The sequence below is a fragment of the Eumetopias jubatus genome, unplaced genomic scaffold (assembly GCF_037043125.1).
Source record: "Eumetopias jubatus isolate StellerSeaLion01/CBP00866 unplaced genomic scaffold, mEumJub1_p1.0 scaffold_12, whole genome shotgun sequence".
NCBI classification, from domain to species: domain Eukaryota; kingdom Metazoa; phylum Chordata; class Mammalia; order Carnivora; family Otariidae; genus Eumetopias; species Eumetopias jubatus.
Genome location: NW_028274818.1, coordinates 8,630,786 through 8,646,165, shown reverse-complemented (window position 1 = coordinate 8,646,165; position 15,380 = coordinate 8,630,786). Strand labels below are relative to the sequence as shown.

At 45.2% G+C, this 15,380-nt stretch overlaps 1 protein-coding gene across 2 annotated transcripts in view; it reads right to left on the bottom strand.

The window, feature by feature from the left end:
• Window positions 1–15,380, bottom strand: part of PBX1 (PBX homeobox 1) — a 274,829-nt gene that overhangs the window by 22,813 nt on the left and 236,636 nt on the right. The window contains exons 6-9 of one of the 2 annotated variants that reach the window (XM_028104777.1): window positions 15,081–15,216; window positions 11,053–11,212; window positions 4,106–4,218; window positions 2,653–2,742 (exon numbers count right to left, since the gene is read on the bottom strand). In XM_028104777.1, the coding sequence (XP_027960578.1) occupies window positions 2,653–2,742; window positions 4,106–4,218; window positions 11,053–11,212; window positions 15,081–15,216 (499 nt within the window). The remainder of the gene's footprint in view (window positions 1–2,652; window positions 2,743–4,105; window positions 4,219–11,052; window positions 11,213–15,080; window positions 15,217–15,380) is intronic. The other variant, XM_028104778.2, reaches the window with a different exon arrangement.

Sequence of the window (15,380 nt, the reverse complement as noted above, 5' to 3'; positions counted from 1 at the left end):
GTGGTCTGAACTTCACGGGATTTAAAATAGACACTGGTTGGATAAGATATGGGTGCTATGAAAACCCAGCCAGGGGAGCAGATAAAGGCTGCCCAGAAAATGTCCTCCACCAAGTGAAACACAATCCAGAGTCCAGCTGGGAATTCCATTGCTGCCTTGGGTTCAGGAATTGTTTATTTTTATTTCTTGGCTCGGACCTTTCATTCCTGCCCTTGTCTCTTGTCATCTCCCTCCTTGCCCCTCTTTCTTCTCCTGGAAGCCAGAGCCTGGCTCCACACATACACACACGTCCGCGTCGTACACCACTGTCTAAAAATACAGCTCGCTCTAAAAAGCTTTATCTCCTGCAGGTGGCATAATTTAAAAATTTAAAATGGACACCCAAGGAACGTATCATATCACGATCAGCCTTCGAATCATTTACCCTGCTTATTAAAGACCCAGAAATAAAATAAACACAGTTCCCAGAGGAAAAGAACTGCACACACAATGAGGGACTCTTGAGAGTGGCATTTTCAAGCCCAGTTTCTGTGGTGACCTTATGTAATCAGACATAATTGTCTGCACATGTCTGGTTACAATCTTTCAGAAATGATTCCCAGCCCATCCGATAGCATCAGAGGGGTCAATGTTGACCCCCGCAGAGTCTGAGCACCACCCTCTTCTACACTATCCAATTAGGAAGCGAGGATGCCACACGGTGGAACTGTGAGCCCATTTCCCGCCTACTCGCATAGGCTTTCTGCAGCTCATATTCTCCTCCCCACACTCTGGTACTTTCCTCATGTTCTTGTCTTCCACTTATACAGAGCAAAGCTTTTTCTGGAAAAATCTTTTGAGACAGAAGATGTATCTCAAAAAGACTCAGAAAACGCGTAAATTCGTATGTGCTTGAACTGCCTCCTCCCCCCCTCTCCCCCCACCCCCGACAAGCACAGAGCAACCTCATTCGTCTGGGGTCCGTTTTTGAGAACATACTTCTCCACCACAGTATCTTGTGTTTTTCTAAGCAGGCTTCCAGCAAGCCAGCCATTAACATAGTAATTATAATTAGCATAAGCGCAAGAAGAGAAGAATGCCTCTGCTCTGGAAAATCCTTTCTGGAAAAGTGACAGGATTGCCCAGAGTACCATTCAACGGGGTTAGCTTTGCCCTCCTCCGTCTCTTGCCAGACAAGGACTTGATAAATATCATACAAATTCAGAGGGGATTCTGCCTAAAGAAGGTAGAAAATAAAGCGCTCCTAATTGGCCGGGGCCTTAAAAAGTCACCAAGACACTTATGACCTGGTACTTGACTTCGTCTCCTCTGACATCCTGACTGAGTAGCTGGCTACGCCATGTTTGAACGCTCTGATGACGTGGCATTCTTGACCTCCAGAGGCAGCCAATCCCTTCTCTGGACGACTCTGACTGGGAGAAAGGCTCATCAAAGGTCAAAGTGGGATGTGGGTTCTCTGAATCTTCTACTTAGTGCTCCTGTCCTTGCCCGGCTTAGATCACTCATGACCAGTCTGATCTTCCTCACAAATAACGTGTCTAAAACTACTATATACCACCCACAGCTTCTCCTTTATGGGCTAAGAATTCCTAATTCTCGCAACCAGTCCTTGTGATGAAACTGTTGGTATTCTGTTGATTCCTTCCAGTCTCGCCTGAGTCGTGTCTGATTTGACCAACGCAGGGTCAAAGGAGCCCTCACTTCCCCCACTGCACACACTCTACCTCAATTAGTATAGACTAGGATGACATTAACACGTCATGCCTGCCTTTCCTTCATCCCATCCCCAATTCATTTGAATCATAACACCAGAAACAAACAACCACAACAAAATCATCACCATCAATCAACCACAGTTTTCTCCTATAGTTCTGAGCAAATGGTTCTACTGGAGCCTCCTGTGACCTCTAAAAGCCCAGGAAATGACCCCTGATCTAAAGAACAGCCTCCTTTTCCAGGCTGCCTCTTGCCCTCGCTTGCTGTCACCGCTGCTGAGATAGCGGACGATTGATCTGAGAAATCAAGTTGGATTGCTGTCCCAAATCTACATTCGGTTCTCCTTGTGTCTGTCTGATCGATTTCACTCTGTGCGACACAGCTTGTCGCTATGAATTTTCATGCTAGTCAGAAGCCGCCAGCGCGCCCAAGAACGAGGAGAGGGTCCCGGCGCCCCTCCCCGTCCCTTCCACGTCCCCAGCCTCGGCGTTAATTTCTTTCTGGTTTCCATCCTTAGCCAGACTGGAGAAAGGTGCTTTTTCGGACCACAGACCTGGATGCAGTGGATCTGGGCTACCGGTTTTCCTGCCCGGGGTCCCCGGGCCCCGGCTCGTGGTGACATTTCCGACCGCTGTTGTGCTACATGTCACCTGTTCAGCAGGCGCCTCTCAGCTGCACGCGAGTGGCCGCAGGTGCCAGGCGGACACTGATTGGGTGTGACAGCCCTCGACGCCAGCTGCCCGCGTGCACCCTGCCCGTCGTCACTTTCTTGCGGGGAGAATGCCGCCGACGGCGTGGCCGATATGGAAACGAGAAACTAAGGGACCGTAAAGCTAAGAGAGGTCCTACTAAGTGGCATTCCGAGCCCTACGGCTTTGAAATAATTGGTTATGAGAGAATAAAAACAAAGGGGGTGGGGGAGCCTTGTTTTCTTACACTGATGCCCTGCGGACTGTACATCTGACTGGCTGCGAGTCCGTCACTGTATCCTCCTGTCTGGCTGATAACATGGCGAAGGGTATCCACCTAAACAGACGAACAACAACAGAGAGGAGATTAGTCAGGGAGGTGCAGGGGGGAAGGAGGCAGAGCATCATCACGCAAGCTACAATGTGGGCATGCCGGACCGACACAGTCCCGGCCGAGGTATCCTTCCCGGGAGGGGGCCGCTGGGAGGAGGCCGGCCTCTCTAGCTGCCACATCCGTTTTCCTTTCTGAGTTCAGTCAGCAGGACGGGAACACGGTCAAAGGCACCTGGGATGCCCACCACTGAAACTAACCCACAGCGCTGCAGGAGACAGTGGGGGCTGGGGGGCAGGGGGCAGTGAGAGGGGACAGAGTGAAGGAGCTCCCCCGCCTCTGGAGAGATCACCCTACATCGCTTCACCCTATGCAAGTCCAGGCTCGGTCTGGAGGGGGCTTGGGCAGCCGCCTGCCAGAGAGCGCGGTATGTGACTAACACTGTCCTCGTGAGGACTCAGATGATGGCTAGCTGTGTGGTCACTCGACCAGATTGACCATGGCTCCTCATACTTGTCCCCAGGCCGTGTTTCCTGAATCACTGGCCAGGTGGTTTCTTCCAGGCGTGAAGTGCTTCCTGTTGCACATGCAGGATGGGAGACTGGGCTAATGGGGCTCAGAACTTCCCTAGCCATTCTGACCCAGAGCATTCGACTGGACCCTCTCACGGCAGGCTCTGTGCTGAGACAGTAGGCTGGCTTCCTGCGATGTAGTGAAGGCAGGCTTTACACCACACGACCTGACTTCGCTTCCCAACATGGGCTCTGACTCTTGACCAGAAACCCAAGTCCCTTGACCTCAAGGATGATTGAGAAGATGAGTTTAGTCAACCTGGCCAGGTGTTTTTAAAGCTTGAAACGAAAATAGGAGATACAAAGGTATTTGCCTACTCATCAATTACCTCCTTATTTGGCAAATATGGAGTGTGGGAAACCCACAAACAAGAGGGAGACCTGCAACGTCAGACAACGGACTGAACTCCTCCTCCCTTTCCCTTCAGTGAAGAAAGAATATGCTGGTTCTACATGCCCGATGGGCCTTGGTCACCTCACCCTGTGCTTGCTTCTCTCCTGCTTTCCCAGTGTGGCTGACAAGCCAGAGCCAAATGCATTCACAAAGTGTGGACGAGATTCCCCATGACCACGGTTGTCTTTGGTTTGGTTTGGTTTTGTCGTTGGCAAGATTTTGTTTCTACATTTCCCTCTCTCTCTCCCCCTTTCTCTCTTCCTCTCTCTCTCTCTCCCTCTCTCACCCTCTCCCTCGCTCTCTCTTCCTCTCTCTCTCTGGACAGGACTGGCGAGTGCCAATACAACCGAGGGCTCTTGGACTCCAATGCATTCACCTGGTGGCACATTGGCTGGGTCCCTACCTGTGACTGCACGTTGGCTCCAACCTGGGCCCCTTGGTAAGAGTCCCCATTGAGTGACTGCACGCCCATGAACAAATCTCCAGAGTTTGACATGTTAAAAGAACTGGAAGAACCTGGAAAGGAAAGAGTGAGGCACCTGAATCACAGAAAGGAAAAGGCTCAACCCCTGCAACTAACAGCCAAGAGGAAGAATGACATGCAAAGCAACCCCCCCAAATAAATACTAAAATAAAAATAACATCAACAGAGTCTGGTTAGTAGCATGAAGAACAGAGCAAGCAATAAAGGGTGCATATCGCTCATGTTATGTGAAGCCACATCTTACTGCAAGTTGTCAATAGGACTGTGTCCCCTTAATGACTTCAAGCTGAGAAAGGGAGTATTTATTTGCATTTATTCTTCTCAACTTAGTCTATTTGAATTGGAAATGGTCTCCAGGACCTCTCTTTCATGGCCGCAAAATTCTAGGGGTTGCCAGGGGACCACAAGCTGAAGAATATGGGCTAGTCAATGGTACTTCCGTCCCCATGATGGAGCACACGAGCTATTTGGCTGGTTTCCAAATATGCTATTGCCAACCCATCTGCCCTCACGTGGGAAGCAGCCCCGGTGACGGAGGGTGGGGAGTGCATGAAGGCAATGCCACACATTAGGGCTGGCCCCGGGATGGGGAGTCCATTGACATTCCTGATTTCTAGAAAGAAGGTCAAGCTCCTTGCTGGGTGGCAAGCAGCCCAAGAGAGCCTCAAGGACTGCAAGAAGAATGTGAGAATGGTGACGTCTTCCCTTGCCACCTGCTATTATGGAGGAACGTGAAACAGAATAATGGGCCCGGAATTCCGAAGCATGCATGAAATATGAAATGCTAATAATAACACTTACGATAATAAAAGTGGGCCTCAAGAAGAGCAGTCAACCATCTGCTTTTCCCTCCCAGAGAAGAAGCCTTCTCCCACATAGTTAGCCTTCAGGCAGCACCCAGGTTGCACTGTGATAAACCCAGCCCACCCTCAGCCTCAACACAAGGGCGTGGAGAAGCTTCTTATTATTCTGAAGTCATCGTGCAGCTCAGCGCATTAGGAAAGAAAGCTCAACGTGCAGGGTTTGGTTAAAACATGACATTAGCCTAGAAAAGGAGAGACCTTAGGGACCCAGGTCAGTTCCACTCTATTTCCAACTCTGTCTTGCTCAAACTGTGCTCTTGTCCTCACATTTTGACAGCCATCATCCGTGTGGGATCACCCAGCAATGATGCCTCAGCTCTGACACTTTCTTAATCTCCCAAGGTAGGAAATTGCGCTCTCCTAGAGTGCTATCTCCCGGAGCTCAAGAGAAGGCTTTTTCTGTGCTGTAGAAGAATCACTTTACTAGCAATGAATTCTGCACTCTGCCACTCTGCTCTATGCTGAACTGCTCATAGGATCCTCATACTTCCAAGGAGGGAGCCATTTTGAAGAACCAAATGGTTCACTTGGGGAGATCCTCAAGGTAGGAAACATCTCTGTTTTTCTTTGTTTTGGGGATGTCCACCCACACGCAAGAACTAGCTAGCTCTTGTGCTACATAAGCTGATCCTCCACTCTCTGTTGTCGTGGGAAGAAGGGAATGCTTTCTTTGTGGGGGCGGGAGGGCGACTCGAGCCGGCCTGAATGTCCTATCAACATCCTTCTCAACCTTTCTTTTAATCAGACCTACAACCTAAATAATAAGAGCCATTTTGTCAGCATTCTTACAACACAAGCTCACATTTAGATGGCATCAGAACCAGGAATTGTTAGCTCCAGGGCCCCAAATTATAATTGTTTATATAGTATCAGAACTTTTTGCCCCACAAGAGTATTCAGTTTGATGCCCAGATACTTTCTTTCTCTCCCAAATACCTGTAGTAAACCCACACTCCTTATGCCTGGCTGACGGTTTGTTGGAAATGAGCACGCAGGCTGAGAAACGGGAGAAACCCCCAAAGGGCTGCGTTGGTGCCAAGGAACATGGCATCCATGGAACCATGAAGGTATGGGATGTGCCATTTACAAGATACACACTGCAATTGACACAGATGATTTAAAAAATATATGTGCATGGATAAATTGTAAATATGTCTGGCTGCCTATCATACATAGAGATAAATATGCGCATATCAATGGCCTTCATGTACAAATGCATTTGAATCAGGGTAATTGCAGGAATTGTCCCTGTGCTCTTGCCTCTGCTATTCTGGCATTTTGTTGTCTCTGTACGGCCCTGTACTACACGACCACGGCTTCTGACTCTCTGATAAGTAACCAGAAGCAAGGATGGCTCTGAGAAGAGGCCAGGGGCCATGAACACCACAAGAAAGCAGACAGAAGTCCGTGCAAAACTCAAAATGAGGAGAAGACATGTTCTTCATTGGGCACTGGGAGGGAGAAAAAACTCATCACAGAATGGACAACTTCCCGAGAAGGACGTACCCTTGACAGAGAGCGAATGGGCTGTCTCGGAGGTGCTGCGAGGTCTCAACTCCTACGGAATTACCTGGCTTGTGGAGAAGGTCCGTCAAGAACCTCAGCGGCAGGTGGCTGGAAAGTCATCAGCAATTACCGGAAGCACATTTTAAGATGTGCTCGCCAATTAAAAGGTTCTGAGTTTGGTGTGGGAAGGGAGGCAAGTGGCTCGTGTAAGCTGTCACCCAGACATCTGGGACACGTACAGAGCTAAAGCTGCACTCCACGGGAAATAATGGATCACCTCTGGATTCTAGTGCACTGGCTCGGGCAAATATGACGACGTGGAGATGTGCTAGCAGCCATTTTCATAAGATCATTTCCTGAAGGCTGCATTTTCTAAAGAGTCTTTAGGAGACTTCAATTTGTTCAGGGGAAAAAAAAATAAAACAACAATTCACTTCATCATCTCCCAAAAACCCCAGAATACTAATGATAACATCTAAACTTCAGCAAGGTTTCTGGACATGGGCACTATTGACATCTGGGGCTGGAAAAGGGCTCATCGTGGAGGAACATTCTATGTACTGTAGGATGGTGGTCAGCCACATCCCTGGCCTCTAGTCACTGGAGGCCAGTAGAATCTGCCTCCCAAAACCCTGACGACCAAATGTCTCCAAACACTACCAAATGTCCCCTGAGGTACAAGTTCACCCTGTTGAGAACCAATGATGTAGAATAAGAGAGGCTTACTTTTTCTTACTGAGGAACTCAAAGGGTTTAAAAGGATTGGCTTGTTATTCCTCAGAGCATTTTTATGAAACAGATGTATGACGAGTATTGCCTTCATTTTGCAGTTTTGAAATCAAGGCTCCTGAGAGACTGGGTGGCAGCCGATCAGACTAGACTCTCAACACCATTTGGAGGCTCAAAAGATGGAGCCTCTTTGCTAGATACAACTTCTTTATGTCTCCGGCTTGCTTCTCTTATCTTCCATGATTATTCCCCTTCCAAACTCCAAAAATCATTGTTACTTTCTACCTAGGACAAGGCCCAAGAGAGAAAGCCTGTCTGGTTCGACAGGAAACCCCTTTAGAAGGTGCCCGTGGCAAGGTTCTAGAGTTCCAATTCCGGCAGGCTGTGTTTTCATTTTCTACTTAGAAATTAAGGGAAGAAAGAACACAGCAGAAAACATCCCATGGGATACATTCTTTCACTTGGTTTAAAAAAAAAAAATTCTAAGAGTTCCTATGGATTTACTAAGTGTCAGCCAACCTCCCTGGATGTGTTACCTCCTCTCTAACTGTGTGTATTATATACATAAACTTCTCTTAGGAAGCCAGAATCTAGGGGGTTTTAATACGATCCTCTTCCCCCAATCCAGAAAAGTGCCAAACCTTCTATTAGGGGGTGCGACAAAAATGTACAAGGGCTTGCCCCTAACTAAATAATGCCAGAAGAAAAGCTTTCATGGCCGAGCCTGCCGATGCCCTTGATACACACACACAGAGCCAGCAAAGGAAGATTCAAAGTGGGGGAGGGAGTCCTGAGCCTCCATAAGCCTGCGATTGCTTCGCGGATCACAGAATCTAATCAAAGATCAATGCTGATGCTAAGCCACAGCAAACATCTGCAAGGCCCAAGCCAATTTCCTTCTTCTTGGATGCTAAAATGTTCTCCAGAAGATAACCCAACCTTCCAAAAGGGGCCCCGTTTTTCTGAGACCTTATTCCTGCTTTTCTAAGCTCATCAAAAATAGAAATGAGAATGTGTCCCTCTAGGGGACTGCAGAAGTATGGACCCAAGGTTATAATGATTGCTTCAAATGGCCCCCCATTTTTGCTTCTTTTTTCTCTTGAAAACTTAGTTTTCTTCTCTTCCTTCTACTCTCTCTCTTTGTTCCAGCCACTCTGCCCGACTCTGCTGGTGTCAAATATGAAGCGTGCCAAGTATCTCTCTTTACATGCTTGCTCGTCCCCCACGGGTCCTTGCCCGAAGTGATTTTAATGAATTATGCTTAAGGAAATAGGAGATCAGGCATATATCAACAACTAGGAATATTCAGAAGTGACCTAAATAAAGACACTGAAGAACTGCTTGTCCACACAAAAGCCTCTAGAGGGAAGAAGATTTACTTGCCAAGTATCTTCTTTGCAATAGAAATGAGTATGTATATTTAGTAAAGCTTCTGGGAAAGAAAAAAAATACCCTGCTTCAATATTAAGGATCTAAAAAGTTCCCAGGTTCCAGAACTCTTAGACTTCAAACTCAGCCAAAATACATTTTCACATATTAACCTCTTATTTAAAACTGGTATCTATTTCAGTGATCCTTTATCCTTTGGAATTATCAAGGAGCTAATATGCAACATCATAAGCACCCTATGTGAAAAGTTTGAACACTTTAAAGCACTCACTTCATCTGTGCAATGCTTTGGGTTGTGACAAGAACAAAGGAAAATACAGAAAAGCCCGTGTATAACTTTTCTGTTAAAACGTTAATGAATGAAAATCCCACGCTATTGCACACATACAATAGTATCTTCTTTTGTCTCTACTGTAGAAAAAAAAAAAGCACTACAAAGGGGTTCCTCTGCATATTATTTCCAACAATTTAGGCACAACTGGAAGGCTTAGCTCAAATTTTCCATAATAATTTACTTTGTGCTTACAATAGTCACCTAAGTTTAAGCTAGCAGAAAAATTCTTTAGAAAACTGTAATCATTGACTGACATTCCAAGAGAGCCAAAATAATTCTTAAACACAGAGCGGGGGTTAAAATGCTTACTTTTCTCTTTTTAAGTGCTTTAGAAAAGAACAAAAAGTTACGGCTTTAGTAATGAAGGGAGTCCACAGGGCCCTTCTAGGGACTAGTCATAAATCATGCTCAACCATCTGCAATGCAGATATATCAGGGACAGGAAAAAGTCATTTTTATATCTGTTTTGCATTATGACAACCTTTGCAGGAGTGGTGAGTGTGTTTCTGCTAATGTTGACAGGGCTGTACTTCTTCCAGAGACAAGTGAACACGTCTGCCTAGCAGTGCGATTCAACCAGTGTTGCCGGGAGTCTGAAACGCTTAATAGTTGACCAGATGGGGAAGAAGGAAACTCTCTGGTTACTGAGCCTCTTAGCCTTTATCCTTTGTCAATCATGCCAGGAGGGGGAGAGAAGGAAATACACACACACAAACCTCAAAAGGTAAATATGCTCCTCAGAGTTATCCAACCTGGTGTGCTAGGAAAAATATATAACTAGATTGAATTCTACACTGTCTTACCATGTCCATGCTTACAAAGCCCAGGCCACTCTTCATGTATGATTCCATTTAAACAAAAGAAAGCCATGGTGGTACAGCTTGGGAGAACCTTACAACAAATTAGGGCATCTAGAAAGCTCACAGAAGACGTTAGAGTGTGGAGCCTTACAGGCCTCCAGTAACAATCCACCACAAGGTAGAAGGAGAATTTATTTTAGTGAACAAACAAGCTTCAGGGTCAAAGGCATCTCCCAGAAATGTTAGAAATTAGATTTTTAATCATCTTATGGTCAAACATTTAAATCTGGGACCCTTCAAGTTGGAGGCATCCGTTTTCTTAGATGTGCATCCCACCCCCAAAATCAACGCAGCTGGTTCATTATAATGAATAACCTGAGACCAAAATTATTTAATAAGGAAGTATTTCTGGGTTTCCCTTACAAAAAAAAAAAAAAAAGTACCAACATGCCTTCCATAGCATACAAACACTAAGGTTATCATTTATGTATTAGCGACTATTTTTTTTCTTGTGTGGAAATTCAGAACTGGTGGTACTAGGCAAACCCCAAAATGTATTATGTGTTAGCCTAAACTCTGAAGTTAGTGATATAATGCACATTTACTAAAATAAAACCAGGGGCAGAACACATGACTAATATTATAATAGGAAGACTGGAATCTAAATAATGTGAATTAATTTGTTCTTCATAGTTTACATAAAGAAACCAACAAAATGAAACAGTGAAGAAAAACAACTCTAAACAATGTATAGCAGTCATCCCAGTCTGGCTTTGCAGACCAGAGCATTATAATGAGGAATATTCCTGCAGAGAGTGTATGCTAGTAGGTCACCCAAACAGTATGTGATGGGAACAGCAAAATAGACAAGGATAAAAACTTTATATGAACCACACTAAATGCCAGAGCCCCCAAGGGACTATGCCCAAGTATTAGATGTAGCTAGCTCATTGTCATCTTGGAAAGGAGAATGTGAAGGTCTTTTCATCAAAACCAGCCAATTTGGGTCTGTTCAACTTAAACACGTTAGCGCAAACCTCCAGACGAGCCCATCTTATAAACAGTAAAACACGCTGCTCTTTGGAAATGAGAGGAAACACCCCAAGTGGCATCAACAACAAAAAGGGACAATCAAATACGTAAGTCAACCAATCGGAAACCTAAAGAATGAAAAGAAAACCCCAATGTAGGAAAAACAAGTACAAAAATGGAGCACGATCCCCCCAAATCAAAGAAGAAACTAACCAGCTGAGTTAGGAGTCGAGGGTGAGTTAGCTTGGCTTCCATGGGCTGACACATTGGTAGCAGTGACAGCCGTTTTGGCAGCATAAATATTGGCTTCCTCTTGAAATTTACCTATGTTCTTCTTGTACCGGATTCGCTTATTTCCAAACCAGTTTGATACCTGGAGCAGTTAAAGAGAAGAGAAGAAAGTTAACATTCCGTCCTGCGCAAACATCTCAGAGGAAAAGGAAGGTACTGGGAGGGCTGGAGGCAGGCTGCACGGGCTGATCCTATTCTGATTTTGCAACATCAATGAGAAGATCTGAAGGAAGGGCACCAAGAGGGACCCTTGCACACAATGCAGTTCTCCTGCTTAATACAACACCATTTAGCAAAAACAATGCAGCAAAACATCCTACGGAGGAGCTGCTCATTTGGATTTGGATTTGGACAATTTTAGTTTAGGACAAGCATTTTAAAACTCCTTACCTCTTAAGAACACGACACCAAAATAAACATAGCATTTCAGGAGAAATGTTACTTACCAACGCTAACACTGACTTTGAGCAATCAAGAGGCACAGACTTGTAATCATCCATACAAATCTGTATTGACATGCAGGTGCTCTCACTGAAGGATTAATTTCAAATTTTTAGAAGCTGAATAATGCTAATATGGACTAGATTCTTAGCTGCAGGTACTGTGGACCTTAGGATCAAGATAATCCGATCGGATAGTTTTCACCAAGTATTTTGTAGCAAAGCTTGGTGTTATCTACATGAGGAAAAACTGAAGCATACCAGAGATTAGTCCTTTGAATTCCAGGCTTTAAATGTTAAAGCCAATACAAAAAATAAACCTAATTTACTTTCATTTGTTCATTTATTTCCTTCATGTGGCTCACAGCAGCCGTTCTGGCTTCCTTCTGCATCCCCGCTCCCTTTATACTAAGACCCCTGCCAGACACAAGGGGCGACACAGTTAAATTCAAGTTTTACCCCCATCATTCCTGCCTTACGAGGAACGCTTTATACCCCATAGGCCAGATGTGATTTCAAACTAAAATGTTGTGTGTTTTTTTTAAATAAAATTACAAAACAAACTATGAATCTGGTGAGGGAAGAGAAAGTTGGTAACACATGTACCACAGCTGACACGTAGTTTCTCTTTACCCAAACAATGGCAGATAAAGGACATTTTTGTAAAACCACAGTTACCTTTTAAATGCATTAGCCAAAGTTAAAAATCTTATAAGGTAAGCCCTCTTCTGCCTGTGTGGCTTATGCTACGGGAGGAATGCCAAGCCTTTGTTATCAAAACCGAACCGTACCATTGCAGTATTAGTAAATGAGAGGAGAAAAATTCAATGAGAAATTGCTTGAGTCATTGTAAATGCTGGTGCCTACAGGAGAGCAAGGGCCATTTTAGGACCACTGCATATCTAATTCCATTCCCAAACTCATGCTTTCCTTCTTATAACTTTTACTATTCGTATGAGGGAGAGGAAAAGAGGCAGCGAGATTTTTCTAAGGTAACTGGATGCACTGGAAAAAAGGGGGAAAGATGAAGGTAGTTTGGGAGGACTTTTGAGAAGGAAAGAAATCCCTGAGGTCTAGTTAAACAAGCTACTTGAGAAGACAAGAAGGAACCTGTTATGGGAGTGAGTCCCTTCTCAACAAGAAGAACAGACAGGTGGGCAAGATGCTTGGTCAGTTCAGGCATTCCCTACATGGCCCACGAGGTGATACTGGATGTCCTGAGCCATGTACATAATCAGTGCTTTCATTAATTAACTTGCTGTTCATAGTCACGGAGGGTCTACCATGTGCTGGGCACTAGGGACACAGAGAGGACAGACACGGTCCGAGACAGGTAATATGGAAAAAATAATCAGTTCTCTGGGGAGAGTTTGATCACATTTCAAACATGTTAAGTTTGAAGAGCCTGGGCAGAGCCATGGCAAAGCTCAGCGGGAAGGAAGACACATGAGTCAGTCTTAACTGACTGAGCCACCCAGGAGCCCCAAGATGGAGGGGTAATTATTAACCAAAAAAACTGACAAAAACAACAAAAAACCCCCCCTCAAAAAAAGAAAGAAAGAGACAGCCCCAAAATGGCTATAATAAAAAAAGTCCAAAATCGGGATTCCCTAGATTTGGGAACTTAAGGGGGATTTAATAAATCATGTGGTCCAACAAACCATGATTGGCAGATGGGACAACTAAGACCCAAGAAGAGGGAGTTCCCTAAAATCTCACAGTCGACTCCTGACAAAAACATGTTCCCAGACAAATGCTCTTGTTATTGTATCATATCATACTGTCTCCCACCGGGACTTGTTTGGCAACAGTGGAACAGCTCTGTTGTAGTTGCGAGGGAGTCATGTGATGGGGAAGGAAGAATGGCATGGCCTTAGGGTGGGTGAAGCAAAGGGAAAGGTGATACGGTATGTAAATATTCATTTTAACGGACAAACTATGTGCACCTGAGTTTCCATTACAAAGGAAGTGAAAGTTGCTGGAACAGGCCAGGAGTCCATCTTTGATCGAGACAGAATACAGACCAACTCCAGAAGAGTTCATTCTACCTTCAATAGGGATTTAGAATTCTGAATCCCAGAATTAGAGTTTAGACAGTCTAGTGATTTAATTCTACTTTAGAAGCAGAAGATTCCAGTATCAAATTTACTGATGGTCAGTTAATGATATGGTTCGTGCCCGGAACCATTCCTCAAACAGGCAGCAAATATCAAAAACCATCAAATGTCTTTTCTTGGGGACAAGGGATCTAAGGCTGGACAAGAATGGTTAGAGACCTAGATAAAACCAGGTGACTGGAGTTTGACCACTCATGTTCTGCTTTCCTAGGGTTCAGACTGGAACAACCTTCACCTGGGTCAAAGCACCTGCGGGAGGTCTGAGTTGAAAGGCTTGGTGTTTCCAAGGCTGCTGCAAAATCCCCCACACCTTGTTGGGGAGGCCCTGGTGAGCTCTTCATGGCACACACTCTGTGTGGAGTTCTATATTCTGACTGGACCTAACTGGGCTTAGCTAAGCACAGGTTGATGGGAATCAGCACCCTGCAGGGGGTAACAGAAGCCAGGATTCAATTCAAGGAAGTACAAATGCTCAGTGTATACAAGACAGCATCTATTTTGCTTGGAAAATGCTAAGCGAAGTTTCTTGCTACAGTAGGCTTCTTTCCCCCACTCCCCCACCTCTTTTAGGGAAAGGCCAGTACATACGGTTCTCTTGCAGGAGACATATTTCAGAGGAACTTTCTCTGATAGCTTTCAGAACCATCATTACTGTTCTCAGCTAGAGACCAGGGGTGGTATTTGAGGTTCAGATTAAATAAGAAGTTTTGGATAGATCCCTTGAGTAGACAAAATATAAATACATATAAATATTGCCTACTTTTCTACTTCATACTAATGTTGAAGACTCCAGGTCGATAAAAATGGTTTTATCATGTACCTTTCCACGTCAAAGGCACCTGTTATGGTTATCGCTCTTTGGGGAAAAGGGGCACCCAGTGACATTTTGTGCAACCATTCCAGCGCAATCATAGTGACACGTTAAAATTCCCACACTCCATCAGTTACAGAGCGAGCACATCAAGAGAACACATTTGAGTCCCTTTCACTGAAAAGTTCCATTCACTGACTCCTTCCTGGGTTGGGCACAAGATGGGCTAAGGAATGGACTGTGTTTGAGAAAACAGTATGAGAAATGCGGACAGCTTTCCAAGGACAGGCAAGAACCTTGACCCATTTCTGAAGCAACGGAGCATTCAATGGGAAGACCCCTACCCCTGTTTGTCTACTGTACTCTACTTCTCCCACTTCTGCTGGTCCCTCTCAAGTTTGTCCAGGTACTTACCTGGAAACTCTCCTACTTAAACACCTCACGTACTTCCCTGGCCACGTGAGGGCTTTAGCAGATGGAACATGCAAGGCATGAAAGCTCAGGAGAGCAACATCTCTGAGACCCCGCCATGTGGCTCCACCGGAGCCAGGCTAGAGGCTGAGCCTTTGGACAGCTCCTCACCTGGGACACTGTGATGCCACACTTCTTGGCTAGCTCCTCTTTGGCTTCCTCACTGGGATAAGGGTTGCTGAGATGGGAATAGAAATATTCATTCAGGATTTCCGTCGCTTGCTTGTTGAAGTTCCGTCTCTTCCGCCTTCAGAAAGAGAAAGGAAAGAACGACAAAAAAAAGTTCACACCAAATACATATAAAGAGGGAGAGACGAGAATCTACTTCTGTGAAAAGACAGATTTTTGAGCAAAAAGTGGATTAGAGAAAATTTGCACCAAGGGGCCGGCTGCCAAAGCCGTCACTGAAAG